We start from the raw sequence: 25,430 nt of genomic DNA, 5'->3' as shown, positions 1-25,430 counted from the left end.
CTCATTTTTCTGTCACATCATTTCTCTACCAGCAACCATTGAAAAATAACTCCACATCTGTACCTACTGTGTGCCATGCAATTTCCTAAGTACTTTGCCTGCACTGATGCTAATTCTACCAAGGTAGTCACTGTTTCCATTTGACAGATGAGGAGCTGGAGACCCAGAGAGAATAAGTAATTAGCCCAAGGAACAGACTAAGCATTATCGTCTCTTCCTTCCTGCACCACAATGCATCCCAGTTCATCTGTCCATATCTATCTTTGTCAACTAAGGTTTATCTTTTTCTCTTCCCCATTTTCTCCCCTGAGGAGTCTTTATTGTCTTTGATGCTTCATTTTAAGTTATCCATGTTTCTTTCTCTTGGTTTCTCGTCAGATCTCTCTGGGTTCCTTCCTCCTCCCATGCCTCCTTCCTCTTAGCAAACCCACTTACTATGGAAAGCTTATCTCTGTCCTCCTCTTCCCCTCCATGCGGCAGTCTTCGGCCTAATCCTGGTGAAATAAACACTGCAGTATAGGCCTGGCAAAGGAGTGGGGAGTAGGGAAGAGTCAGAGAAGGAGAGGCCAGGCATGGTGGCTCACGCCTGTAATCCCAGCATTTTGGGAGGCCGAGGCTGGCGGATCACCTCAGGTCAGGAGTTCAAGATCAGCCTGGCCAACAGGGTGAAACCCCATCTCTACTAATAATACAAAAATTAGCTGGGCATAGTGGCAGGCACCTGTAATCCCAGCTACTCGGGAGGCTGAGGCAGAAGAATCACTTGAACCCGGGAGGCAGAGGTTGCAGTGAGCCAAGATTGCACTATTGCACTCCAGCCTGGGCAACAAGAGTGAAACTCTGTCTCAAAAAAAAAAGAGAAGGAACTGGCAGTGTGGGGAGCAGGACAGGAAGACTGTTTTCGTGAGGTGAAGGCCAGGAATGTGACTTTTGGGGCACGAGGGCACATGTGAGCATATGGGTAAGTATGTGTTGGGGGCTACCAAGGATTTGGGGCTTTTGTGAGTGAGAAGATTACATGGGTTTGAAAAAGAGATTGGAGGGCCAGGCGCAGTGACTCACGCCTGTAATCCTAGCACTTTAGGAGGCTGGGGTGGGAGGATCACTTGAGCCCAGGAATTTAAGACCAGCTTGGGGCCGGGAGCGGTGGCTCATGCCTGTAATCCCAGCACTTTGGGAGGCCGAGGAGGGCCTCCCAAAAGGGAGGTCAGGAGTTCGAGACCAGCCTGGCCAACATAGTGAAACCCCGTCTCTACTAAAAATGCAAAAAATTAGCTAGGCATAGTGATGGGCGCCTGTAATCCCAGCTACTTGAAAGGCTGAGGCAGAACGTTGCAGTGAGCCAAAAAAAAGACCAGCTTGGGCAACATAGTGATGAGACCTTCTCTCTACAAAAAATTTAAAAATTAGCCAGGCACGGTGGCGGGCGCCTGTGGTCCCAGCCACTCGGGAGGCTGAGGTGGGAAGATCACCTGAGCCCAGGAAGTCAAAGCTATAGTGAGCTGTGATCAGGCCACTGCACTCCAGCCTGGGCAACAGAGCAAGACCCTGTCTAAAAAAAAGAAAGAAAGAAAAAAAGAGAAAAAGGAAAAGAGATTGGGAAACATGACGATCTCAGATGGGACTTGAGTCTCAGAGAAGCAGTATGTGTGGGTCCCAGCAGGCAGCAAAGACTAACAGGAGGAGACCCCCAGACAGATGGAAACAGCGCAGGGTCTGAGATTGGACCAAATCCACAAAGCCTCCAGAGGTAAATTTGGCCCCCATTCTCCCCCACATCATAGTTAAGTGATATCCCCTCACAATGTCCCCACCTCCCCCAGGTCCCAGTTACACAGCAGGAGCCTGTGGCCAGCATAACGCAGGACTGGAGGGGCGCTAAGATCCAGGACACTAAGGCAGACCTGGCGCCGGGACTCCCTGTGGTCTGGACAGTGAGGGCGGTGAAAGGGATCTGGACACCTTCCTCCCCTGGGCTCACTTTGATTTCACCCCTGCCAGGGTTTGTGAGCTGATTCCATGCACTTCCTGCCTGAGCAGAAGCAGCACACTGAATGACTGTCCCATCCCCCACCTTCCCCACACCAACACAGGGCCCACTATTATCACCCATTATTACCAGACACTCCTATCCCTGCCCTCTCCCCAGGACACTTTGCAGAAAGGTGTGTGGATATAAATCACTGCCCAGAGCAACCTGAACTAAGAACCAGCCCCAGCCCTACACCTGTTCTTTCAGGAAACCCTCCCAGCAGCAGCCTCCCTATTGGCCCCATTGGCCCTCCTTGTCCTCCCTACCAGAGCACAGAGGGACTGAGGGTTCCCTTACCAAGATGCCTCTACAACCCCCGCAGCCCACGGCCAGCTCATGCTGATTGTCATTTTTAAGTTTATGCCCAAAACCCAGCCAACCTGGTTCATGCTTAAGCCCTAGACCACACAGGAAATCCACAGAGCCACACAACCGAGGCCTCTCCACTTCCCTGGCAGAGCTCCAGGACCCAGAAGCCTGGGGAGTCAGCCTGGGCCATGACCAGGCCCTCAGGGATAAGGCAAGGGCTCCTCTCTGCTCCACCTCTCCCACTTGTCTGGGGAGGCCTCAGAGTTAGAAGCCCCCTTCCCAAGTTCTGATGCACCTAGGCCCTTTCCCCCCAGCTTTCTCTCTTTGCTCCTGCAGTGGGCAGCCGGGTGAGCCAGGAGCTGCATTACACCAAGGAGAAGCTGGGGGAGGAGGCTGCATACACCTCTCAGATGCTGATACAGACCGCACGGCAGGAGGGAGAGAACATCCTCACGCCCGAAGCACTTGGCCTCCACCTCCAGGCAGCCCTCACTGCCAGTAAAGTCCAAGTATCACTCTATGGGAAGTGAGTCTGGCTGAGCCCCTGAGCAGCTGGGGTTGAGGCTTGCTGTGGGGGTTCTGGAGTGGAAATCCCCCTCTTCTGCTGATCTCCTATGCCCCTGGCTATTGCAGGTCCTGGGATTTGAACAAAATCTGCTACAAGTCAGGAGTTCCCCTTATTGAAAATGGAATGATTGAGCGGGTAAGTGTCCTAAGAGGGAGTAGAGGCAGAACCTTTTCTGTGGCGTGGAAGGACTCAGAGAGACCGAGCAAGCTCCACAGCCTGCAATCCGCCCCCTTAAAACTAAGGAGGGGGATTGCAGAGGGCATCCTACAAAGGTTGTGGGGCAGGACTGATGTGGCCCGGGGTATCCCTGGCAGATGATTGAGAAGCTGTTTCCGTGCGTGATCCTCACTCCCCTCGACTGCTTCTGGGAGGGAGCCAAACTCCAAGGGGGCTCCGCCTACCTGCCGTGAGTGCCACTCCTGGGGCCCTGCTTCATCTCCCGCTGGGGACTCTTCCCAGCAGAAAGGAGGGGTTGGGGGAATGAGGATGATCAAAACCTTACCAAGGTCCTAAGTGCTCCCAGGCCAGCAACAGAGAGCACGGGCTTCCCCAGGGCTCTCTCAACATCCCCCTTCTCCTTCCCTCTGAAGGAAGGAAGACCTGACTTATTTACACAAAACTAAACACAAAGATCTGTAAGATCTGAGCAAAGGAGAAAAAGATCCCCAGAAAGAGGCTTTGTTGGGGGGAATTACCTAGGTGTTTGCTAAGCTGTTGCCCAGGCCAGAAAGAAAACCTGCTACAGGCGTGTGCCTGCTGGTTATATATTAGAACCAAGCACACAGCTTGGTAAGGAACTCAGTGGGGCCTTTCTAGGCCCTTTCTGTGTATTAGGTAACCCTGCCCTGATATCCGTCTCAGCCCCTTGTACTCATCTACCGCTCACTGAGGCACCCTGGTGGGCCCATGCTGCCTGGCAGTTCTGAGAAGCTGAGGCTTGCACACCCTCCATATGGAGGGACAAATGGGCAGATAAGAGGAGGGTGGGGTACAGCATGGGGCCCCAGCAGCAGTTTGGAGCCTGGGTTTTCATCTCTGACCCTCACCAACTATGGGCTCTTCCCTCAGTGGCCGTCCGGATATCCAGTGGACCAACCTGGATCCAGAGCAGCTGCTGGAGGAGCTGGGTCCCTTTGCCTCCCTTGAGGGCTTCCGGGAGCTGCTAGACAAGGCACAGGTGGGCCAGGCCTACGTGGGGCGGCCCTGTCTACACCCTGATGACCTCCACTGCCCACCTAGTGCCCCCAACCATCACAGCAGGCAGGTGGGTTCCAACCAGGTCTGCCAGAGAAAGACTGTTTTCCTTCCCTCATACACTCCTATGTTCCGGGGAAGCTGACTGCTCTGTGCCCTGACCCTCACTTCCTGGCATTACCCTGCTCCCGCAGTGCCAGGCCCCCAGTGTTCCATTCCCATTCAGTTATCCTACGGAGCCCTCAAGTGGTATATGAATCCCTTTTTCCTTTTCTGAGCCTAGATAAGGCTGGACTTTTTAAAATTTTATTTATTTATTTTTTTTTTGAGTCTCACTCTGTCGTCCAGGCTGGAGTACAGTAGCTGGATCTTGGTTCAAGCAATTCTCCTGCCTCAGCCTCCTGAGTAGCTGGGATTACAGGTGCCCACCACCATGCCTGGCTAATTTTTGTTAGCCCACCCCAAGGGCTGGGATTACAGGCGTGAGCCACTGCGCTGGCCAAGGCTGGACTTTCTGTCAAAATAGACTAATACAGGGAAACTAAGAACACAGTAGGTAAGCATGAATATCATACCTGGTCTCCCTGGTTTCTTTATGGTCCTGCCAATGTGGTACTTTTCCCCGAATCCGCCAGTTACACCAACTCCTCCCAGAAGCCTACTTCCAGGCCTCTGCTCCCCCTTCGGGCTTCCTGTCTTCGGGATACTAGCTGTTCACTTCTGCAGAGCAGTCAAGAGGCTCAGAATAGTTACCTACACTCCAGGCCCACGGAGCTCCATAGTGGCTTGGTTCCTGGAGGTGGAAGCCCAGGGACACTCAGTTATCCGCAGCCAGGGCCTTGAGCATTAACCCCTCCTATTCCCCTCCAGGCTCCCAACGTGGCTCACGAGCTGAGTGGGGGCTGCCATGGCTTCTCCCACAAATTCATGCACTGGCAGGAGGAATTGCTGCTGGGAGGCATGGCCAGAGACCCCCAGGGACAGCTGCTGAGGTAGGGTCTCCTCTGGGAGGTGATGAGGGGACTCCGTGCATGAGAACCCATACTGTAATGCCAGGCAGCTCTGGCAAAAGGCCCTGCACATCCCTCACCAGGTGTTTGGGCCAGCTCTGACCCCTGGTTCTCCCGCACCCCCACCAGGGCAGAGGCCCTGCAGAGCACCTTCTTGCTGATGAGTCCCCGCCAACTGTACGAGCATTTCCGGGGTGACTATCAGACGCATGACATTGGCTGGAGTGAGGAGCAGGCTGGCACAGTGCTACAAGCCTGGCAGCGGCGCTTTGTGCAGGTCGGTATGGACAAGGACAAGGTGGGTGCCCTGAGGCCACTCCCTCCTCCTGCCCCCTCCAATCTACCCTGTTTCTCCAGCTGGCCCAGGAGGCCCTGCCTGAGAACGCTTCCCAGCAGATCCACGCCTTCTCCTCCACCACCCTGGACGACATCCTGCATGCGTTCTCTGAAGTCAGCGCTGCCCGTGTGGTGGGAGGCTATCTGCTCATGGTGGGTTTTGCACCTGGCACCTTGCCCCACTCCACCTCCAGCCAGTGCCCACCCTGGGAGCCCCTGTCTGAGACTGCCCTTTCTCCCCACAGCTGGCCTATGCCTGTGTGACAATGCTACGGTGGGACTGTGCCCAGTCCCAGGGTGCTGTGGGCCTTGCCGGGGTACTGCTGGTGGCCCTGGCGGTGGCCTCAGGCCTTGGGCTCTGTGCCCTGCTCGGCATCACCTTCAATGCTGCCACTACCCAGGTACGCCTGGACTGCAGGGCAGATTCAGTGCCAGTCACCAGGCTTCACGGGTCCTCAGCTGCCCGCTCCTCTGCCCCTCTAGGTGCTGCCCTTCTTGGCTCTGGGAATCGGCGTGGATGACGTATTCCTGCTGGCGCACGCCTTCACAGAGGCTCTGCCTGGCACCCCTCTCCAGGTGGGGCCTTGTCCCCCAGGGCTCATCTGAGGCAGCTCAGCTTACTGGTTAAGAGCCTCTTGGTTCAAGTGACCCTGGGCTGCTAATGAACCTCAGTGCCTCTTGTCCCCATCTGTAAACAGGGGAAATAATAATACTGTGTCCTAAGTTGTGTTTGGATCAGTGAGGTAACTCAAGCTGAATGCTTAGAACAGCCCACCACACGTACATGGTACCCAGTAAATGCTAGCTGCTGTGTTATGACTGCCCCACCTCTGCACCCCAAGTTCCTGAGCCTCCCCTTCACTCCACCTTGACACAGCCCCTCCTTTGTGACCTGAGGGCAGGTCCCCACTCTGTCCTGGCAGGAGCGCATGGGCGAGTGTCTGCAGCGCACGGGCACCAGTGTTGTACTCACATCCATCAACAACATGGCCGCCTTCCTCATGGCTGCCCTCGTTCCCATCCCCGCGCTGCGAGCCTTCTCCCTACAGGTGAGGCTTCTTACATGGGCGGCGAACTCAGGGTGGGTGTGGGGCTGAGGCCAAGCTTCATCCAGCCTTCATGCCCCTCCTGTCCGTCCCCCAGGCGGCCATAGTGGTTGGCTGCACCTTTGTAGCCGTGATGCTTGTCTTCCCAGCCATCCTCAGCCTGGACCTACGGCGGCGCCACTGCCAGCGCCTCGATGTGCTCTGCTGCTTCTCCAGGTACTGCCTGCACCCCAGCCCCTTCCTCCCGTGACCCACGCCAGCCTGTCCCCTCACCAGCATTTCAAGGCACAGACCTGTCATCCACTCTCTACTTCTTCCAGTCCCTGCTCTGCTCGGGTGATTCAGATCCTGCCCCAGGAGCTGAAGGACGAGACGGTTCCAGTGGGCATTGCCCACCTCACTGCCACAGTTCAAGCCTTTACACACTGTGAAGCCAGCAGCCAGCATGTGGTCACCATCCTGCCTCCCCAAGCCCACCTGGTGCCCCCACCTTCTGACCCACTGGGCTCTGAGGTCTTCAGCCCTGGAGGGTCCACACGGGACCTTCTAGGCCAGGAGGAGGAGACAAGGCAGAAGGCAGCCTGCAAGTCCCTGCCCTGTGCCCGCTGGAATCTTGCCCATTTTGCCCGCTACCAGTTTGCCCCCTTGCTGCTGCAGTCACATGCCAAGGTAAGACTGGGCCGAGCAGGGCAGAGACTTAGCATCTGTGGGTCCAGAAGGGCAGAGGGCTCAGTCCACCCCTGAGGAGCTGGGGGCAGCCCTGGGGCCTCCAGCTTAGTTGCCACTTCCCACAGGCCATTGTGCTGGTGCTCTTTGGCGCTCTTCTGGGCCTGAGCCTCTACGGAGCCACCTTGGTGCAAGACGGCCTGGCCCTGACGGATGTGGTGCCCCGGGGCACCAAGGAGCATGCCTTCCTGAGCGCCCAGCTCAGGTACTTCTCCCTGTACGAGGTGGCCCTGGTGACCCAGGGTGGCTTTGACTACGCCCACTCCCAACGCGCCCTCTTTGATCTGCACCAGCGCTTCAGTTCCCTCAAGGCAGTGCTGCCCCCACCGGCCACCCAGGCACCCCGCACCTGGCTGCACTATTACCGCAGCTGGCTACAGGGTGAGAGGCGAGAAAACTGGCAGGGAGGGGTGCTGCAGGGAGAAATGCCCTGGGGCCACTAGCCAAGAGAACTCTATCCTGGTCTCCCCTAGGAATCCAGGCTGCCTTTGACCAGGACTGGGCTTCTGGGCGCATCACCCGCCACTCGTACCGCAATGGCTCTGAGGATGGGGCCCTGGCCTACAAGCTGCTCATCCAGACTGGAGACGCCCAGGAGCCTCTGGATTTCAGCCAGGTTGGGAGAGGGCTGGAGGGGTGGAGTAGCACAGGGGCTGCAGGCCTCCTGGGCCCAGGCCTTCAGCCCTCTCTGCCTCTGCAGCTGACCACAAGGAAGCTGGTAGACAGGGAGGGACTGATTCCACCCGAGCTCTTCTACATGGGGCTGACCGTGTGGGTGAGCAGTGACCCCCTGGGTCTGGCAGCCTCACAGGCCAACTTCTACCCCCCACCTCCTGAATGGCTGCACGACAAATACGACACCACGGGGGAGAACCTTCGCAGTGAGTCCTGGGGGGAGCTCAGCAAGAGCCTCAGCCTCACCCACACAAGCCCTGAGCCTGAGGCCCTGCCCGCTCTGCCCCGTGCTCACTGCCCCGTCCCTCTCCCTCTTCTCCCTTTCCCTCCCCTCCGCAGTCCCGCCAGCTCAGCCCTTGGAGTTTGCCCAGTTCCCCTTCCTGCTGCGTGGCCTCCAGAAGACTGCAGACTTTGTGGAGGCCATCGAGGGGGCCCGGGCAGCATGTGCAGAGGCCGGCCAGGCTGGGGTGCACGCCTACCCCAGCGGCTCCCCCTTCCTCTTCTGGGAGCAGTATCTGGGCCTGCGACGCTGCTTCCTTCTGGCAGTCTGCATCCTGCTGGTGTGCACATTCCTCGTCTGTGCCCTGCTGCTCCTCAACCCCTGGACGGCTGGCCTCATAGTGAGTGCTTGCAGGAGTGGGGACAGAGAGACCCAGCGGCACCCGAACCCTTCCCTGCCCAGCCTGTCTTCCCTCCTGCCAGGAGCCCTCCGTGAGCCTTGTCTCCCCCAGGTGCTGGTCCTGGCGATGATGACGGTGGAGCTCTTTGGTATCATGGGTTTCCTGGGCATCAAGCTGAGCGCCATCCCCGTGGTGATCCTCGTGGCCTCTGTAGGCATCGGTGTTGAGTTCACAGTCCACATGGCTCTGGTGAGCACAGGCACCCTGGGGAGGGACCAGTCAGCTGATTCAGTATTCAACGCATATTGTTCAAGCCCCTACTATGTGCTGGGTACTGTTTAAGGATTTGGGGCCAGGCGCGGTGGCTCACGCCTGTAATCCCAGCACTTTGGGAGGCCAAGGCAGGCAGATCACGAGGTCAGGAGATCAAGACCATCCTGGCTAACACGGTGAAACCTCGTCTCTACTAAAAATACAAAAAATTAGCCGAGCATGGTGTTGGGCACCTGTAGTCCCAGCTACTTGGGAGGCTGAGGCAGGAGAATGGTGTGAACCCAGGAGGCGGAGCTTGCAGTGAGTCAAGATCGCGCCACTGCACTCCAGCCCGGGCGACAGAGCGAGACTCCATCTCAAAAAAAAAAAAATTTGGGCTGGCTGGACATGGTGGCTCACGCCTGTAATCCCAGCACTTTGGGAGGCCAAGGCAGGTGGATCACCTGAGGTCAGAAGTTTGAAACCAGTCCGGCCAACATGGTAAAACCCCGTCTCTACTAAAAATACAAAAAATTAGCCAGGCGTGGTGGCACATGCCAGTAATCCCAGCTACTTTGGAGACTGAGGCAGGAGACTTGCTTGAACCTGGGAGGCAGAGGTTGCAGTGAGCTGAGATCGAGCCACTGCACTCCAGCCTGGGCAACAAGAGTGAAACTCTCCGTCTCAAAAAAAGAAGAAGAAGAAGAAGAATTTGGGCTGGGCACAGTGGCTCATGCCTGTAATTGGGATGATGCTGGGGCATTTTGGGAGGCCAAGGCAGGAGGATCCCCTGAAGTCAGGAGTTCAAGACTAGCTGGCCAACATGGCAAAATCCCATCTCTACTGAAAATACAAAATTTAGCCGGGCGTGGTGGTACATGCCTGTAATCCTAGCTACTCAGGAGGCTGAGGCAGGAAAATCACTTGAACCCAGGAGGCGGAGGTTACAGTGAGCCAAATCGCATCACTGCACTCCAGCCTGGGCAAAAGAGCAAGATTCAATCTCAAAAAGGAAAAGAATTTGGAAAATAAAAATAAAAAAGAATAAGGGATATAATAGCAATACAGTTTTTTACCTCCAAGGAACTTATATTCTAGGGATAGAGATAGACAATAAGGGCTGGGTGTGGTGGCTCATGCCTGTAATCCTAGCACTTTGGGATGCCGAGGTGGGCACATCACTTGAAGTCAGGGGTTCAAGACCAGCCTGGCCGACATGGTGAAACCCCGTCTCTACTAAAAATACGAAAATTAGCTGGGTGTGGGGGTGAGCGCCTGTAATCCCAGCTACTTGGGGAGGCTGAGGCAGGAGAATCACTTGAACCCGGGAGGGCGGAGGTTGCCATGAGCCAAGACCACGCCACTGCACTCCAACCTGGGCAACAGAGCAGGACTCTGTCTCAAAAAAAAAAAAAGTAAATAATTAGCTGGGCATGGTGGCACGTGCCTGTAGTCCCAGCCACTTGGGAGGTTGAGGCGGGAGGATCACTTGAACCTCAGAGTTTGAGGTTGCAGTGAGCCATGATTATACCACTGCACTCCAGCCTGAGCAACACAGTAAGATCCTGTCTCAAAAAAAAAAAAAAAAGGGATGGTAGCGGATGGCAATGTGGGCTTCATGGAGGGGTTCTACAGAGATATCAGAGATACAGAGATGCCAGAACCAAGGAGGGCCTTACCCAGGGCTGCATATTCTCTGACAGAGGAAAGGGGGGAACCACAGACTAGCCAGACTCCACAAACAGCTCCCTTCCCCCCACCAAATATCTCTATTATTATTCTGATTGTAAGAACAATAGATGGTCCTTGAAAACAAAGTCAGTATGCAGAAAGGTACAAAAGAAGAATTAGAAATCCTCTGAAACACTACTCTGAGAAATAACTGTTATCACTTTGGCATCCCTCTTCTAGAAGGACTAGTGGTTGGCAAACTTCTTCTATTTATAGGACCAAATAGTAACCATTTCAGGCTTGGTAGGCCATAGAGTCTCTGCTGCAACTCTGCCATAGAAACACAAAATTGTCTAGACAATACATTAACCAATGGGTATGGCTGTTTCAACAAAATTTCATTTACAACACAAGTAACAGGCTGTAGTCTGCCCAACCTATTTTTGTTGTTTGTTTGTTTGAAACAGTTTCACTCTGTTGTGCAGGCTGGAGTGTAGCAGTGCAATCTCGGTTCACTGTGACCTCCACCTCCCTAGCCAAGCGATCCTCCCACCTCAGCCTCCTAAGTAGCTGAGACTACAGGCGCAAACAACCACACCCAGATAATTTTTGTATTTGTTATAGAGACACGGTTTCACCATGTTTCCCAGGCTGGTCTCGAACTCCCAACCTCAGGTGATCCACCCACCTCGGCCTGGGATAACAGGCATAAGCCACCACGCCCAGCCTTGTTTGTTTTTAGAAAAAGACACGGTCTCACTCTGTTACCCAGGCTGTACCCTATTTTCTACACGTCTCTGTGTCTAAGCTCACCAAACCCATCCATACGGTGTTACCTAAAAGGACTCACGCATGCTCCCTGTACAGTTTCCATGAACTTAGTTCACCTGGCCTTCGGTGGGCCAAGGTATTGTTGAGCTCTGAAGACAATTACAGCTGGGGACATGGCTGAGCTGGCCATGACTGGCAGAGGAGCAGCTCCAGGACCACTCTATTTTCCCAGGGCTTTCTGACCACCCAGGGCAGCCGGAACCTGCGGGCCGCCCGTGCCCTTGAGCACACATTTGCCCCTGTGACTGATGGGGCCATCTCCACATTGCTGGGTCTGCTCATGCTTGCTGGTTCCCACTTTGACTTCATTGTAAGGTAGGGAGGGCTCGGGGGCGGGGAGGCAGGGCTCAGGGCAGGCCTGAGCTGACTCCCCCCGCCCCCAGGTACTTCTTTGCGGCGCTGACGGTGCTCACGCTCCTGGGCCTCCTCCATGGACTTGTGCTGCTGCCTGTGCTGCTGTCCATCCTGGGCCCGCCACCAGAGGTGACCACACCCTCGGCTCCATCCCTCTGCTCCCAGCCCAGGGGATGGGGTAGGGATAGGCAAGGGAAGGGACAGAGCCGTGTGGTCCACAGACAGGTACCTCCCCAACAGGTGCCACGAGCTGAAGGTGGCAGCCTCCTTCTTTCCCCAGACACCATATTCCTGCCCCTCAGCCCTCCTGGTTTCTTCATGGGACCCACCTTAGCCTTTTAGGATCCAGAGCAAGGTGCAGAGTTTGCCCCAGGCCTCAACATCCTGTTACCTGCCAGCTCTCATATCCTGCTGGAGACGAACAAGGACCCCAGCTTCCCAACAGTCATGGTGATCCCCAGGGAGATGCTGAAGGGGACGGGAGCCCCAGGGGCCCGTGGGCTTACTGTGGCTGGTGTCTCCCCACAGGTGATACAGATGTACAAGGAAAGCCCAGAGGTCCTGAGTCCACCAGCTCCACAGGGAGGCGGGCTTAGGTGGGGGGCATCCCCCTCCCTGCCCCAGAGCTTTGCCAGAGTGACTACCTCCATGACCGTGGCCATCCACCCACCCCCCCTACCTGGTGCCTATGTCCATCCAGCCTCTGATGAGCATCCTTGGTCCCCTGCTACCACCTCAGTTCCAGGGGACCAGGTCCAGCCACTGGGTGAAAAGAGCAGCTGAAGCACAGAGACCATGTGTGGGCCACGTGGGGTCACTGGGAAGCACTGGGTCAGGTGTTAGACGCAGGATGGACCCCTGGAGGGCCCTGCTGCTGCTGCACCCCCTCTCCCGACCCAGCCATCATGGGCCTCCCTGATATCCATACAGAACAGCCAGCGCCTTGCACACCCAGGCCTGTGTGAACCTCTGTCTGTGTCACTTGAGAGTGAAAGCCAGCACTTCAGGCTGCAGTGCAGCCCTGTCCCCCTTCCCACCCCACACCGCTGCCCGCTCAGCTGACCAAGCCTGAGAGACCCTCCAGCACCCTTCCTCAGTCCTGGCCCCACCGCCTGGTGACTCCTGGGCAGGCTCTTCATATCCCTGCCCACCTCCTACCATGTCCATTATTTATATGAAAATGTCTATTTTTGTAGTGTACATAGATGTTAGCTATGTTGAAAGTTTTATTTTTTAAAGAATGAAATATATTCTATGTGAACTCATCTCAAATGACTTCAGTGCTTTTTTTTTTTTTGGACAGAGTGGGGAGTTTGCAAGTGAACATTCGCTATTGGAAGGGGCTTTGGTGCCAGGACCTGAGGTATTAGCTTCTCTAGTTCTGGGTGGAAAAGACCCCAGATTCTGGATTTTTGTCTCATACTTGGTAACATCATCTGGATTAAATGCTTAGTATACAAAACAATAACAAATTTTGTTGGTGTGAAATCCTACTGGGTTCAATCTGGAGATCGGGAGCAGAAAAAAAAAAAAGCCACACTGTGTGGCTTTCCAAGCCACCATATTCCAGCCCGCCCACCTCTCCAGACTCACCTCCACCTACCTGCTTCACCCACACGGGAAATGGCAAGGCGGAGGGGCAAGGCCATGCAGCAGCTGGAAGGTGAGGTGGAGGCAGATCAGGAAAGTGGTCAGTTGAAGCAGAGAGAGGGCAACAGGGTCTGGGGAGCTTCTCAGGAGGTTTGTGGACCAAGGGAAAGGAGCCAGTTCCCAGAGCAACCTCCAAGGCAAAGGCCTCTGCAAGTTGGTGGTTGGCCTGACAGTCGAGAGGCATCTTTGGCCAGTCAGCCAGTGGATCAGTTGCAGGAACTGCCCAGAAACGAAAGTGCTAGCAGCTAGTGAGGACACAATTTAAGCTGTTTGTTCTGTGAAGGTTGAACAGCCCCACTGAGCACAGGCCTTGAAGAGTGGCCACAGCCCTGGAATAGAGCACAGAGCCTCACCCAGAGGCGTGGGGAGGTTTGCAACTGCCCTTTCCCAGCCATAGCTTAGGACCCATGGTCTAGTTCACACAGACCCTGGGCTCCAATCACCCACTCACCAGGAATGATCCCACCCCACCAAAAATGCCTTCTCACATCCCACCCCACCTGGACAAAGGCCAGGAAATCATGTTCTGACCAAAAGATACAAAAAAAGAAACAAAAAAAAGGAAACGCCTATTGCAATTGAATTCACACCAACATGCCTAAAAAGCTCAAGAGAAGTGGGTAGTTGGCAGAGAACCTAGAGTAGGGGGTGCAACCAGCAGGCCCAAGGGAGGGAGGCTGGATTTGGGTCCAGCAGTGTTTGGGTCACCAAGGAGGGCCTTCTAGGTGGAGCAGAGAGAGCTCACCAGGTTAGAATAGTGCAAAGGGGGTCAGCCCTCTGTGCCACTTACCAGCGGAGTAACCCTGGGCAAGTTAGCCAGCCTCACTAAGCCTCCTCATCTTCATCTTCCCAGGCCCGAGATCTAGCCTGTACCTCCCACCCCAGTACCCCTTCATCAGACACACGGAGCGCCACTGTCTGGACAGGCTGAACTGGTCTTTGGGTCCGTAATTTCTCATACGCCATTCCCTCTGCCTAGAACACTTTCCCACATCCCCTTGACGTGACTCCATATCACCCTTCGAGGTGAATTGGATCGGATGCCATCTCCTCCAGGAGAGGTAATGTCGTGCCTCCTGTGAGTTCCCACTGCCCCTGAGTGTCTATGCCCGTCTGTTTCCCCGTCCCTCTCCCTAAGCCCGGAGGCTTACTGCGGGTAAGGACGGCGGGACAGGACCTTAACCCCTGGGACAAACACCAGCTCCGCAAAGGACTCGGCACCCACGGGGTGCGGGTCCCAGGAGGGCCAGCAGACAGGAGAATAGGAGAGCAAAGGAGACCAGTGATCCACGGGTCCCCGGGGTCCCGCCCCGGGGACCCAGCCCCGGCGGCGCGGAACAGCCCGGAGCCGGCTGTGATTTGCATACCCATGGTGCACCACGAAAAGATACACTCACGATGCTTGCACTCCCTCCGTGCGGGCGTTTCTGCACTATTTTAGGGCATGATGCCTCTTACAGCATCTTTATGCATAAACTACATGCAGGGAGTGTGTACCACGCAAGCACCCAACAACCATAACTGTGTTAAGTGTTAGCTCTCCCCCCGAGGTTCGAAGCTATAGTTACTAGTATACTCTAGTTTTCCTTCAAATCGTACAAATCTTTCGCCTTTTACTAAAGATTTCCGTGGAGGAAAACAATTTTGAGTCTTTAAAAAATTTTTTGAGGCCTCGTGTTTCACGAGGCTAAATTTTAAGTGTTAAAAGTTAGATTATTGTTACCAATTTAATAAAATCTCGTTTTCACAACATATCTGAAAGATTAGTCGCGTGTGGTAGTGCACGTCTGTAACCTTAGTTGCTCAAGAAGCTACTGCAGTAGAGTCTCTTGAACCCCGGAACGGAGGTTGCAGTGATCTGAGATCACACCACTTGCACTCCCGCCAGGGCGACAGAGACTCCGTCTCAAATAAAAGGATAAAAACAGAAGTTTGCGTGACACCTGGTTTTGAGCTGCATTTGGGGTTTATTGGTTTCTGCAGTGTGTAGTAAGACTGGCTTCTTTTATTTCTCGCGTTTTTGTTGCATTTCGTTGCAGATTTAAGAGATAAACAGTGGAAGGCACTTTCAAGTCGTCGGGTCATTAATTAAGCCTTAGTGTGGCTAGAGGTTCAGGAACGGTATATCTCGCCAACCAAACTCCTTGTTCTATCCCGAGATAGGAGCTGGTTTTTTTTTTTTTTTTTTGTGAGATATAGTCTCTGTCACCCAGGCTGGAGTGCAGTGGCACAATCTCGGCTTACTACAACCTCCGCCTCCCGGATTCAAGCGATTCTCCTGCCTCAGCCTCCCGAGTACCTGGGACTACAAGCGTGCACCACCACACCCAACTAATTTTTGTATTTTTAGTAGAGACGGTGTTTCACCATTTTGGCCAGGCTAGTCTCAAACTCCTGACCTCAGGTAATCCGCCCACCTCGGCCTTCCGAAGTGTTGAGATTACAGGCATAAGCCAACGCGCCCGGCCCCTATGGAGCTTTTCTAATGGAACCAAACACAAAACAAATTGAATAAATAACATAAATCCCAGATGAATAATATCTCAGTGAGAAGTGCCCTGTAGAAAGAGAATTTTGATAGAATGGTCTACCTCCTTCCTATTCCCTCTCCATAAGGGAGCTCATCTACTTCCATGGCTTTAAGTAAATGCCATCTGATAGCTAGTGACCCCCTAGTTTACAGCCATCAGCTGGTCCTGTTGACTCCCTTCCATCAGCTGGTCCTCTTCAAAGCGTATGTTTCATCCAACCATATTTTACCACCTCCACTGCTGCCATCCTGGTCCAAGATCTCTTGCTGGATAATTGCAATAGCCCCTAACCGTTCTCCCTAGACCACTCTTCTATCTCGCTCTTGCCCTTCTCTATCCCAGTCCTCCACATAACAGCCAAACTTTTTTTTTTTTTCTTCTCTGACAGGGTCTTGCTGGAGTGCAGTGGCATAATATCAGTTCACTGCAACCTCCACCTCCCAGATTCAAGCAATTCTCCCACCTCAGCCTCCCAAGTAGCTGGGACTGCAGGCGCATGCCACCACACTGGCTAATTTTTGTTTTTTTTTTTGAGACTGAGTCTGGCTCTGTCGCCCAGGCTGGAGTGCGGTGGCCGGATCTCAGCTCACTGCAAACTCCGCCTCCCGGGTTCACGCCATTCTCCTGCCTCAGCCTCCCGAGTAGCTGGGACCACAGGCGCCCGCCACTTCGCCCGGCTAGTTTTTTTTTTTTTTGTATTTTTTTAGTAGAGACGGGGTTTCACCGTGTTAGCCAGGATGGTCTGGATCTCCTGACCTCGTGATCCGCCCGTCTCGGCCTCCCAAAGTGCTGGGATTACAGGCTTGAGCCACCGCGCCCGGCCTATTTTTGTATTTTTTGTAGAGACGGGATTTCGCCATGTTGCCCAAGCTGGTATCAAACTCCCGGACTCAAGTGATTCGCCCACCTCACCCTCCCAAAGTGCTGGGATTACAGGCAGGAGCCACCATGTCCAGCCCAAATTATTCTTTTAAAGTAAATCTGATCACACATCACTGTCCTGCACAAAACCCTCCAATGCCTTTCCCCATGACACATGGCTCCCTGCAGATCTCTCGTCAAATGTTATCTCATCAGAGGTCTACAATCACTGCCCTGTACAAAATAGTCCCACTCCCACCACATAGCTATTTTTTTAACCAAAACAGGTGCTTTTCTTCATAGCACAAACTACTCCCTGAACAGATCATATATTTCTTTACTTGTTTACTGCATGTTTCTCCTCTTAGAATGTTAGCTCCATGAGGCAAAGATTTGACTTGTTCTCTGATGTATTTATTCCATGACCCTAAATCAATGTCTAGTGTGTGGGCACTCAGTGAATAGTTGGGGAACAAATGAATGAATATGTTTCTAAACACACATACAGAATTTAATCTGTAACACTACAATTCTAAGTATTTTATAAAATTAATTTCATCTTCTTAAAAACTCCACTAAATAGGTTCCATTACCTCCATTTTATAAACAAGGAAACTGAGGCAAAGAAAGGTTAATCACAAAGACAATATGTGGCGGAGCTGGGATTCATAGGCAAGCATTCTGGCTCCAGGAGACACGCTCTTAATCACTATGCTACCTTTTTTCTTTTAACAAGAGGAATCATGCTGTAATTGGTCTATTCTGTGCTTTTTTTCACCAAAGATCATGGATTTTTAAAATATTATAGGAATATACCATAGTTAATATTACCAGTCCTCTGGTAATGGACATATAGATGATTTTCAATTTCTACTATCCAACCAATGCTGTCATGACATGGTACTACTAAGCACATTTTCTGTCTTGAGAGATAATGCTAAATAACTATTTTTAATCCCTGTGCAATATATATACACACACATGTGTGTGTGTGTATATATTTTTTTTGAGTGTGTGTGTGTGTATGTATATATATATATATATATATTTTTTTTTTTTTTTTTTTTTTTGAGACAGAGTCTCACTCTGTTGCCCAGGCTGAGTGCAGTGGCACAATCTCAGCTCACTGCAACCTCCGCCTCCCAGATTCAAGCAATTCTCGTGCCTCAGCCTCCCAAGTAGCTGGAATTACAGGCATGTGCCACCACACCTGGCTAGTTTTTTGTATTTTAGAGACAGGGTTTTGCCATGTTGCCCAGGCTGATCCCAAACTCCTGAGCTCAGGCGATCCACCCACCTCAGCCTCCCAAAGTTCTAGGATTACAGGTGCCAGCCACAGTGCCTGGCCTCCTCCTGTACAGCATATTTTCATATGAAGTCCCTGAGACAGAAATCTAACTTTATCTTCTTCTAAATAGTCAACTGTCTCTCATTTTAGATTGATAGTATCTTGCTTTGCAGCACCTTTAAAACTCTTTTATGGAATAAAGTGGCATTTAAATGAGGAAATAGGCCAGGTGTGGTGGTGCTTCATGTAATCCCAGCACTTTGGGAGGACAGAGTGGGACGACTGCTTGAGCCCAGGAGTTTGAGACCAGCCTGGACAACATAGGGAGACCTCATCTCTACAAAAAGAAAAAAAAAAATTAGCCGAATGTGATCAAACATGCCTGTAGTCCCAGCTGTTAGGCAGGCTGAAGTGGGAGGATTGCTTGAGCCAGGGAGGCTGAGGCTGCAGTAAGCTGAGATCGCACCACTGCACTCTAGCCTGGGTGAGAATAAGGTTGCGTCATAAATAAATAAATAAATAAATAAATAAATAAAGTCATTTACTTAACATTTACATAACACTGATTATCTGACAGAGACTGAGGAAGCAAAAACCAGTAAGACACCACTCCAGGCCCCAGGGATCTTTCTTGAGGGAGATTCACATCCTCGGGAAAACAAGATGTATGGTGAATGAAGGAGGTGGCAGACGGGTCTGCAGTAACTGAGTAAGTATGGAGCTAGAGGACTAATACCTCCAGGATAAGTGAATTTATGCAAAGATCGTATTTGAGAGAAGAGGTGAGGAACCACTCACTAGTAGTTTTGAGTGCCCTGAAAGTGAAATAGATTGAATTTTGTCCTGGAGGTCAATGGGATGTTCCAGGACTTAAGTCCCATAGGACTGACAATCGAAGACCGGTCTGGTTGCACTGTGGGAAATGGACTGAGGGGGCGCTGGAGTGAAAGCAGGAAGGCTGTGAGATGTGTCAGACGCGACAGGTTGAACCTGGGGCTGTGAGAACTGAACCAACTGGAAAGGTGTCCTACAAGGTAAAAGAGACCTAAGGCAGGTGTGAGGAAGAGGGATAAGGCAAGGATGAGATCCAGATTTCTGGCGTTTGCACCCACGGAAATGAGAAACACGATAAGGGAAAGCTGGGGAGATCAATTTCACACTGAGCCTGTGGTGTCTGAGGGGCATTCCGGGAGCGATCTCCAGGGGGGCAGGAATGTAATGAAAGAAGGAGCTGAAGCCGGGCGCGGTGGCTCACACCTGTAATCCTAGCACTTTGGGAGGCTGAGGCCAGCGGATTACATGAAGTCAGGAGTTCCAGACCAGCTGGCCAACATGGTGAAACCCCGTCTCTACTAAAAATACAAAAATCAGCGGGGCGTGGTGGTGCATGTCTGTAATCCCAGCTACTCAGGAGGCTGAGGCACAAGAATCGCTTGAATCAGGGAGGTAGAGGTTGAAGTGAGCCGAAATCGCACCACTACACTCCAGCATCGGCAACAGAGCAAGACTATCTCAAAAAAAGAAAAAGAAAAAAGAAAGAAAGAAAGAGAGAGCGAGCGAGAAAGAAAAAGAAAGAAAAAAAGACAGAGAGAGAAAGGAAAGAAAGAAAGGAAAGAAAGGAAGAAAGAAAAGAAGGAAGGAAGGAAGGAAGGAAGGAAGGAAGGAAAGAAAGAAAGAAAAAGAAAGAGAAAGAAAGAAAGAAAGAAAGAAAGAAAGAAAGAAAGAAAGAAAGAAAGAAAGAAAGAAAGAAAGAAAGAAAGAAAGAAAGAAAGAAAGAAAAGAGAGAGAGAAAGAGTTGAGCTGAACAGATAGATATGTGGGAGTCATCAGAACAGACTAGTAGACGACAATGCCCCCAGGGGCAGGGTGTAGAGTGAGGGCGTGGAGCGACGGAAATCCTCGTTTTCGAGTTTCGCCCCCGCAGGGAGGCCCAGCCCAAGCCCTGCCCGACCCAGCCCCGACCCACCTCGCCCACTCGGGTTTGACCCCGCACAAGAGGCTGCGCGTGGCAGACAACGGTTCTTCCGGCGCCCGGCTTACTGGGCATGCTGGGAACGGAAGCCCGCTCCGAACGCCGAGCACTTCGGGAGCTGTAGTTTGGGGCAGGCTCAACTGGGCGGGTCCAAGGCTCCCCGTGAGTCCCGGCGTTGGATCATTTAAAGGACAGGTCCAGAAAGCGGTGATGCTCCCGGGGCAGGGTGCCTCTCCGGCGGCGACACGGGGCGCCCCGGGCCTCATCCCCTCTCCGCAGGGCATGGCATTTCCACGCCTCCACAATCTGCTCCGCCTGCACAGCAAGGCCAGTCAGTGCGCAGTCCCGCGGTGGCCCCTCGCCCCGAGGACCGTGGCCGGGCCGCTCCTGCCCCCTCCCAGCGCCCTGTACCCCCTGCTGAGTGGAGCTGGGCCGGTTCCCCGCGTCCGCACCGGGATGAGTGGTTCCTGCCGGTTCTGCTCTTCCAGGGCGCTCAGCTCCGCCGGGGCCAGCAAGGCTAGTCTCAGCTCTTTCACCACCGGGGCCGCCACCTCGGCCACCGGCCTCTCCAGCACCGCCTGCGAACGCCAGCCCTGAGTCAGGCACTTGTCCTGCCACCCGCTCGCTGGGCTTGTGGCCCGCACCTCCTTCCGTGCCCTTGCGCTCCCCCAGCCCCACTCACCGCGCCCACGCGCGCCCAGCTCCTGGCCGCGCGGACCAGTTCAGCCTCGTCCACGCAGAGCTTGTCGCTGCGGAGCAGGGGCAGCAGCGCGGCCGCTGACAGCTCCAGGAAGCCTTGGGACCTGAGGGCCTCCTGCAAGCCGGCAAATGGGTCAGGGAGGAGCAGAATGCGGTGCGTGGGGTGAGGAGTATGAAGGGAGCAGTACCTGGCTGTGGGCCTCTATGAAAGCCACGCAGCGCTCCTGCAGCGGCCCCAGGCCAAAGGTTACGGCCACCTGCGAGCACAATGAGGGAGATCAGGTTGGAGACTGGAGAGGCCGTGTAGCCCAACCTGCTCACTGGGACCCACCACTGCAAGCCTGACCCTAGCCCTAGCTGGGGAGGCTGACAGGGCCCTCGGCCTTCCAGGAAACTGGACCCAGTGAAAGCCTGGTACACACACACACACACATACACATACGTGGACTCACTGTACAACCTGCTCTTCCCTAGAGGAGACCACGCCATGGCCTTCAAACCCCACCTGGGGCCTAGGCTTGGCTTTTTTTTTTTTTTTTTTTTTTTTTTTGAGATGGAGTCTCCCTCTGTCGCCCAGGCTGGAGTGTGGGTGCGATCTCAGCTCACTGCAACCTCTGCCTCCCGGGTTCAAGCAGTTCTCCTGCCTCAGGCTCCAGAGTAGCTGGGAGCATGCCACCACATCCAGCTAATTTTTTGTATATTTAATAGAGATGGGAGTTTCACCGTTTTAGCCAGGATGGTCTCAATCTTCTGACCTCTTGATTCGCCCGCCTCGGCCTCCCAAAGTGCCGGGATTACAGGTGTGAGCCATCGTGCCTGACCCAACTTGGCTTCTAAAGTCTACAGCCACCCTTCCCCCTACCTCAAGTCCAGCTGAGAACCATTCCCCAGCGCTGATAGAGAGAAGACCAGCAAAGACCTCCAGCCCCTTCAACACCTGCTCCTGCACCTGACCCTGCTGATATACCCAGGATCCCACATATCTAGGCACAGAATTCATCCTGTAAACCTCCTTGGAGCACCGCCACCACCACCATGTACCCAAGTTATTTCAAGGCCAGACACAGCAGGCCCAGGCTCCCAGCACCTGGGAGCCCATTTCCACACACACAGCCAGACTCCTCCCATGCCTGTCCAGCAGCACCCACCTGCAGGGCCTCACAAACCAACTCCACATCCAGCACCTTCACCACAAACTGCAGGCACAGCTGGGAACAGAAATGAATGTGGGTTGTGTGGCGGTGTCCCTGCTCCAAGACACTAGTTCCACCCCAGAAGCAGTGAGCAGGCTTGGATTGGTGAGTCACCCAGCAGCCCCAGACCCCATCCTGACCTCCCAGGCCAAGGGAGGCAGGGAATTGCTAGAGCCTGAGAGAGCAGGCTCACAGGAACTGGAGACTAGCAAAACCAAGCCCAGCCACCCACCTTCTAGCACATTTGCCACTAAGCAAGACCAGATAAAAGCCATGCAAAATTCTCTCCTTCTTTCAGGATGCTTATCTTCCTCCACTTGTTCCCTTCCTGACTCAAGGATACTTCTATTTTTAGCAGAAACTTGAATTTCATCCGTGACATCTCTTATCTCTTGACTGCTACACTCGCCTCCTGAATGGACTAGCAAGTCCTCTCCACCTCTTCCAATCCCTTCTCCCCTGAGCTTCCAGTTCTTCACTCCCTTATCGGAAACCTTCAGTGAATCTCCACTGCCCTCTGCTTAAAAGAAGTCCAAAAGCTTGAGGGCCCTACATGAATCAGGCCCTGGCGTCCTCTGCAGTCTCATCTTGCCCTCTCCTCACAGTCCAGACACAGACACACCAAATGTCTCACTGGCTCCTTTGGTGCCTTTGTGACTAGAATGCCATCTTCCCACTTCCCCTAGGAACAAAATCCTATTTGTTCTACCAGATCCAACGCATATGTTTCCTCCTCCAGGAAGTCTTCTCCTCTCCCTAGTGGTGGGACTGGAGAGGTCCCCCATACAGTCTTGGCACCATTCACCCTTCTCTGTCACTTTTTTTTTTTTTTTTTTTTTGAGAGCAACTCTCGATCTGTCACCCAGGCTGGAGTGCAGTGGTGCGATCTCAGCTTACTGCAACCTCTGCCTCCCAGGTTCAAGCGATTCTTGTGCCTCAGCCTCCCAAGTAGCTGGAATTACAGGTGTACGCCACCACACCTGGCTAATTTTTGTGCCTTTAGTAGAGACGGGGTGTCACCATGTTGCCCAGGCTGGTCTGGAGCTTCTGGGCTCAAGTGATCCACCCGCTTCAGCCTCCCAAAGTGCTGTGATTACAGGCATGCGCCACCGCACCCAGCCTCTATCACACTTCTTATGCCACCCAGATAAGAGTTTTCATGTGTCTGTCTCCTCTCCCTCTCTGGAGAACAGGGATCAAGGCTGACATCTTTGTATCTACAGCACTAGCCATAATCACCCCCTCTTGGCCACAGCACACACAGGGCAGGCATGCATGGATCCTTTTGCACACAGGCACACATACATGCCCTACTTACACGGGAGAGACATACATACTTCTCTCTGTGTGGGCACACGTTCCTCTCTAGGCCAGAGTGTGTGTGAGGCAGGGCGGGAAGTGAGCCGGTGAGAAGCAAGGGAAATGAGACATGGACCTGGCACACAAACCCACCTCTCTCAGTTCCTCCAGCCCATATTCCACAGCCGCTGTCAGCACTTCTAGCACCTGTAGAGTGGGTGGTGGGGGGAGTGGAAGGGAGTTTCCCCTGCCCTATGCCCACAGTGTAATGGGCAAACTCTTGCCTCTGGCACCCCCCGCCTCTCCCACCCAGGACCCTGGTCAGCGGGCTCACAGAGTGACGGTGAAGCTTGACACTGTTGGTATATAGGAACTCCAGCACTGCCAGGAAGGCCTCAGTTGGCACAGTGCTTAGCACCACAGGACTAGGCACCCCGGGGCCTGGCTCTGTGCCCAGAAGTCGCTGGAAGAAGTTGCATCTACAGGCCAACAAGCACCGATGGGCAAATACCTCCTGCCGTTCTTGACCGACCACGAAGCAAACATCACTGTGGGAGAGAGGCAGAGAGCCAGCGGAGAGGAGGCCAGCACCTGGAGTGCAACTTGGGCTGTGCCTTTGCCCACTCTGGGTCTTAGTTTCCTATCCAGAATGTAAGAGACAGGGCTTGGTCCCTCCAGCAGAAGGTCTGGGACCCAAAGCCCTGAGTTCTAGTCCCAGCTCCACCTGGTGACTTCCTATCTTTGAATCTCAGGTTTCTCACCCATGAAATGGGACAATAATCCTAAACCTCAGGTCGCAGAGGAGGTGACTATGCTTGATTACTGAGGGGCATCTGGACGAACAGAAGCACGGTTGATCCCACCTTTCCGTCTCATCCCCAGCCTGAGTCTTGGGGGAAGGGAAGCTTCTTTTGGCTCCTCCTCCACCAGCTGCAAACTCAGCTTTTTTCAGCCCTCCTCCAGACAGGCGGGTGTGGGGGTGTGGGGCACAGAGTGCGCACTGACTGCAAACAGACACAGCAGTGATGCACCATCATGAGCCAGACCACAGTTTCCATCTTCATGATCACTTCCGGCCCCAGCTCTGGGCCTCTAAACAAGGCAGGGGATAGGAGGCAGATGAGGCTGGAGCCTCCTAGAGCCTCTTAGTCCCAGGTCCAAAGCCTGAGGCGTTCACATTACCCAGACCAGACTGTGACCCCAAAGAAGCAGGGTGATGGAAGTCACCACCCTTTGGGGAAGAGCTCAGATCTGAGACCATGAGGACAGAGAGCTTCATTCTAGCTCTCCTGAGCAGCCCGGCCTCCTGTAAACTCTACCCCTGGTTTCAGACACCACTGGCATCCTGGCCAGCAGGGAGCAGCCAGCACTCCCGAGGCTTCCTGTCAGGGACTATGGCTCAATTCCTCGAGCTCTGTTCTTCCTGTGAAGCCTCAGTTCCCAGAACAGGTCATCTGTTCCTTTTCTTCAAGCAGGGAGGCCTCAACACCAAGCTGAGTGAGTGGAGGGAGGAGGGGAATCATGACCCACCATCTCTCAGGATCCCAGGGGCTGAGAATCATTCTCTTCTGCCAGGAGCTCAAAGTCCAAAGAAGGAAGGGCTTTGCCTGAGCTCACACAGCAGCTCCAGGCTCTAGCCCCCAGGACCCTGCCAGCCTTGCCTCTGGCCCTCAGGGTCTCACAGACACTGAGTGACCAGCAGCCATGTTCCACATTTGACCTCCCCACAGCGTGAGTTCACCAGGGAGGACGGCCAAGTTCTAATTCCCAGCCTCTTCTCACCAGGGCCTCCTTAGAGTCCTGGGGCCCTCAGAGCCAGCTAAGGAAAACCCGCAGGCAGGGCCCACCCCTCACCTGTATCGTGGGTTGTTGACGAGGCTTCGGAGTGCTGCGGAAAAAGGTTCAGCTTTCCCATGCACGACCAGTCCCAGGGGCTCCATGGTGAGAAGGGGTGGGGGTGGAGGAGGGAGCCTAGGAGGCCTGGCCAGGTCCTAGAGCTGGTGAGGCTAGCAAGGCCCGAGAGGGAGAAGCAGGGACTTGGGAGGCCTGTTTGCTGAGAAGCTGAAGTTTAGGAGTGGAGCAGGAGGGGCCCAAACTACTGAAGGCATCAGGGGCCAGAGGCTCAGGGACAGGAACAGACACAGGGAGGGGACCGGGAGAAGCTGAGGCTGGAGTGGCCTATGGTCCTGGGAAGAGGCTGGCTGGCTGGCGGCAGCGAAAGAGGCCCTGGCTGGGAGTCTGCCCAGGCAGCCGCGGGGTGGGAAGCCTGTGGGTTTCCATGGAAACTGGAGCGGGCCTGAGAAGAGACTCCAC

At 53.8% G+C, this 25,430-nt stretch overlaps 2 protein-coding genes and 1 non-coding gene across 9 annotated transcripts in view; 2 read left to right on the top strand and 1 right to left on the bottom strand.

The window, feature by feature from the left end:
* PTCH2 (patched 2) overlaps positions 1–12,889 on the top strand; it is a 21,711-nt gene extending 8,822 nt beyond the window's left edge. For 2 of the 5 annotated variants that reach the window (XM_031667963.1, XM_021940839.2), the window contains 20 exons: positions 2,678–2,867; positions 2,975–3,044; positions 3,224–3,315; positions 3,978–4,173; positions 4,974–5,095; positions 5,243–5,390; positions 5,471–5,602; positions 5,695–5,850; positions 5,933–6,025; positions 6,352–6,498; positions 6,593–6,711; positions 6,816–7,164; positions 7,290–7,602; positions 7,695–7,837; positions 7,922–8,102; positions 8,236–8,516; positions 8,628–8,765; positions 11,443–11,585; positions 11,654–11,753; positions 12,153–12,889. In XM_031667963.1, the coding sequence (XP_031523823.1) occupies positions 2,678–2,867; positions 2,975–3,044; positions 3,224–3,315; positions 3,978–4,173; positions 4,974–5,095; positions 5,243–5,390; positions 5,471–5,602; positions 5,695–5,850; positions 5,933–6,025; positions 6,352–6,498; positions 6,593–6,711; positions 6,816–7,164; positions 7,290–7,602; positions 7,695–7,837; positions 7,922–8,102; positions 8,236–8,516; positions 8,628–8,765; positions 11,443–11,585; positions 11,654–11,753; positions 12,153–12,407 (3,368 nt within the window). In that variant the 3' untranslated portion in view covers positions 12,408–12,889. The remainder of the gene's footprint in view (positions 1–2,677; positions 2,868–2,974; positions 3,045–3,223; positions 3,316–3,977; positions 4,174–4,973; positions 5,096–5,242; positions 5,391–5,470; positions 5,603–5,694; positions 5,851–5,932; positions 6,026–6,351; positions 6,499–6,592; positions 6,712–6,815; positions 7,165–7,289; positions 7,603–7,694; positions 7,838–7,921; positions 8,103–8,235; positions 8,517–8,627; positions 8,766–11,442; positions 11,586–11,653; positions 11,754–12,152) is intronic. The other 3 variants (XM_031667967.1, XM_021940840.2, XM_031667971.1) reach the window with 2 other exon arrangements.
* BTBD19 (BTB domain containing 19) lies at positions 8,680–25,430 on the bottom strand. Of its 3 annotated transcripts, XM_017960972.3 has the most exons (9): positions 24,972–25,430; positions 23,452–23,665; positions 23,271–23,324; positions 21,774–21,833; positions 20,814–20,882; positions 20,609–20,740; positions 20,379–20,504; positions 19,921–20,241; positions 8,680–8,780 (listed from the first exon to the last, which is right to left on the bottom strand). In XM_017960972.3, the coding sequence occupies exons 1-8, from the start codon at positions 25,055–25,057 to the stop codon at positions 20,107–20,109; spliced, it is 876 nt and encodes a 291-aa protein (XP_017816461.1). In that variant the 5' UTR covers positions 25,058–25,430; the 3' UTR covers positions 8,680–8,780; positions 19,921–20,106. The 3 variants fall into 3 exon arrangements, with proteins under 3 accessions (XP_017816461.1, XP_009205592.1, XP_031523845.1); XM_009207328.4 differs by lacking the exon at positions 21,774–21,833 and having other exon boundaries at positions 24,972–25,092; XM_031667985.1 differs by lacking the exons at positions 21,774–21,833; positions 23,271–23,324 and having other exon boundaries at positions 24,972–25,092.
* Positions 14,847–14,963, top strand: LOC116271913. The gene has a single exon (XR_004180651.1). It is a non-coding gene; the product is annotated as a U5 spliceosomal RNA (small nuclear RNA).

The sequence above is a fragment of the Papio anubis genome, chromosome 1, assembly GCF_008728515.1.
Source record: "Papio anubis isolate 15944 chromosome 1, Panubis1.0, whole genome shotgun sequence".
Taxonomy (NCBI): Eukaryota; Metazoa; Chordata; class Mammalia; order Primates; family Cercopithecidae; genus Papio; species Papio anubis.
The sequence above is the reverse complement of the archived record's forward strand: the minus strand, read 5'-3'. Positions and strand labels throughout refer to the sequence as shown.

What these genes read in the sequence shown, in the direction of transcription:
- BTBD19 (XM_017960972.3), bottom strand. Translation starts at nt 25,057, where the DNA reads ATGGAGCCCCTGGGACTGGTCGTGCATGGGAAAGCTGAACCTTTTTCC. An exon ending in GTCAACAACCCACGATACAG is followed by an intron (nt 23,666 to 24,971) that starts GTGAGGGGTGGG and finishes TCTCTCCCACAG; the next exon opens with TGATGTTTGCTTCGTGGTCG. An exon ending in TCAAGCTTCACCGTCACTCT is followed by an intron (nt 23,325 to 23,451) that starts GTGAGCCCGCTG and finishes CCCACTCTACAG; the next exon opens with GTGCTAGAAGTGCTGACAGC.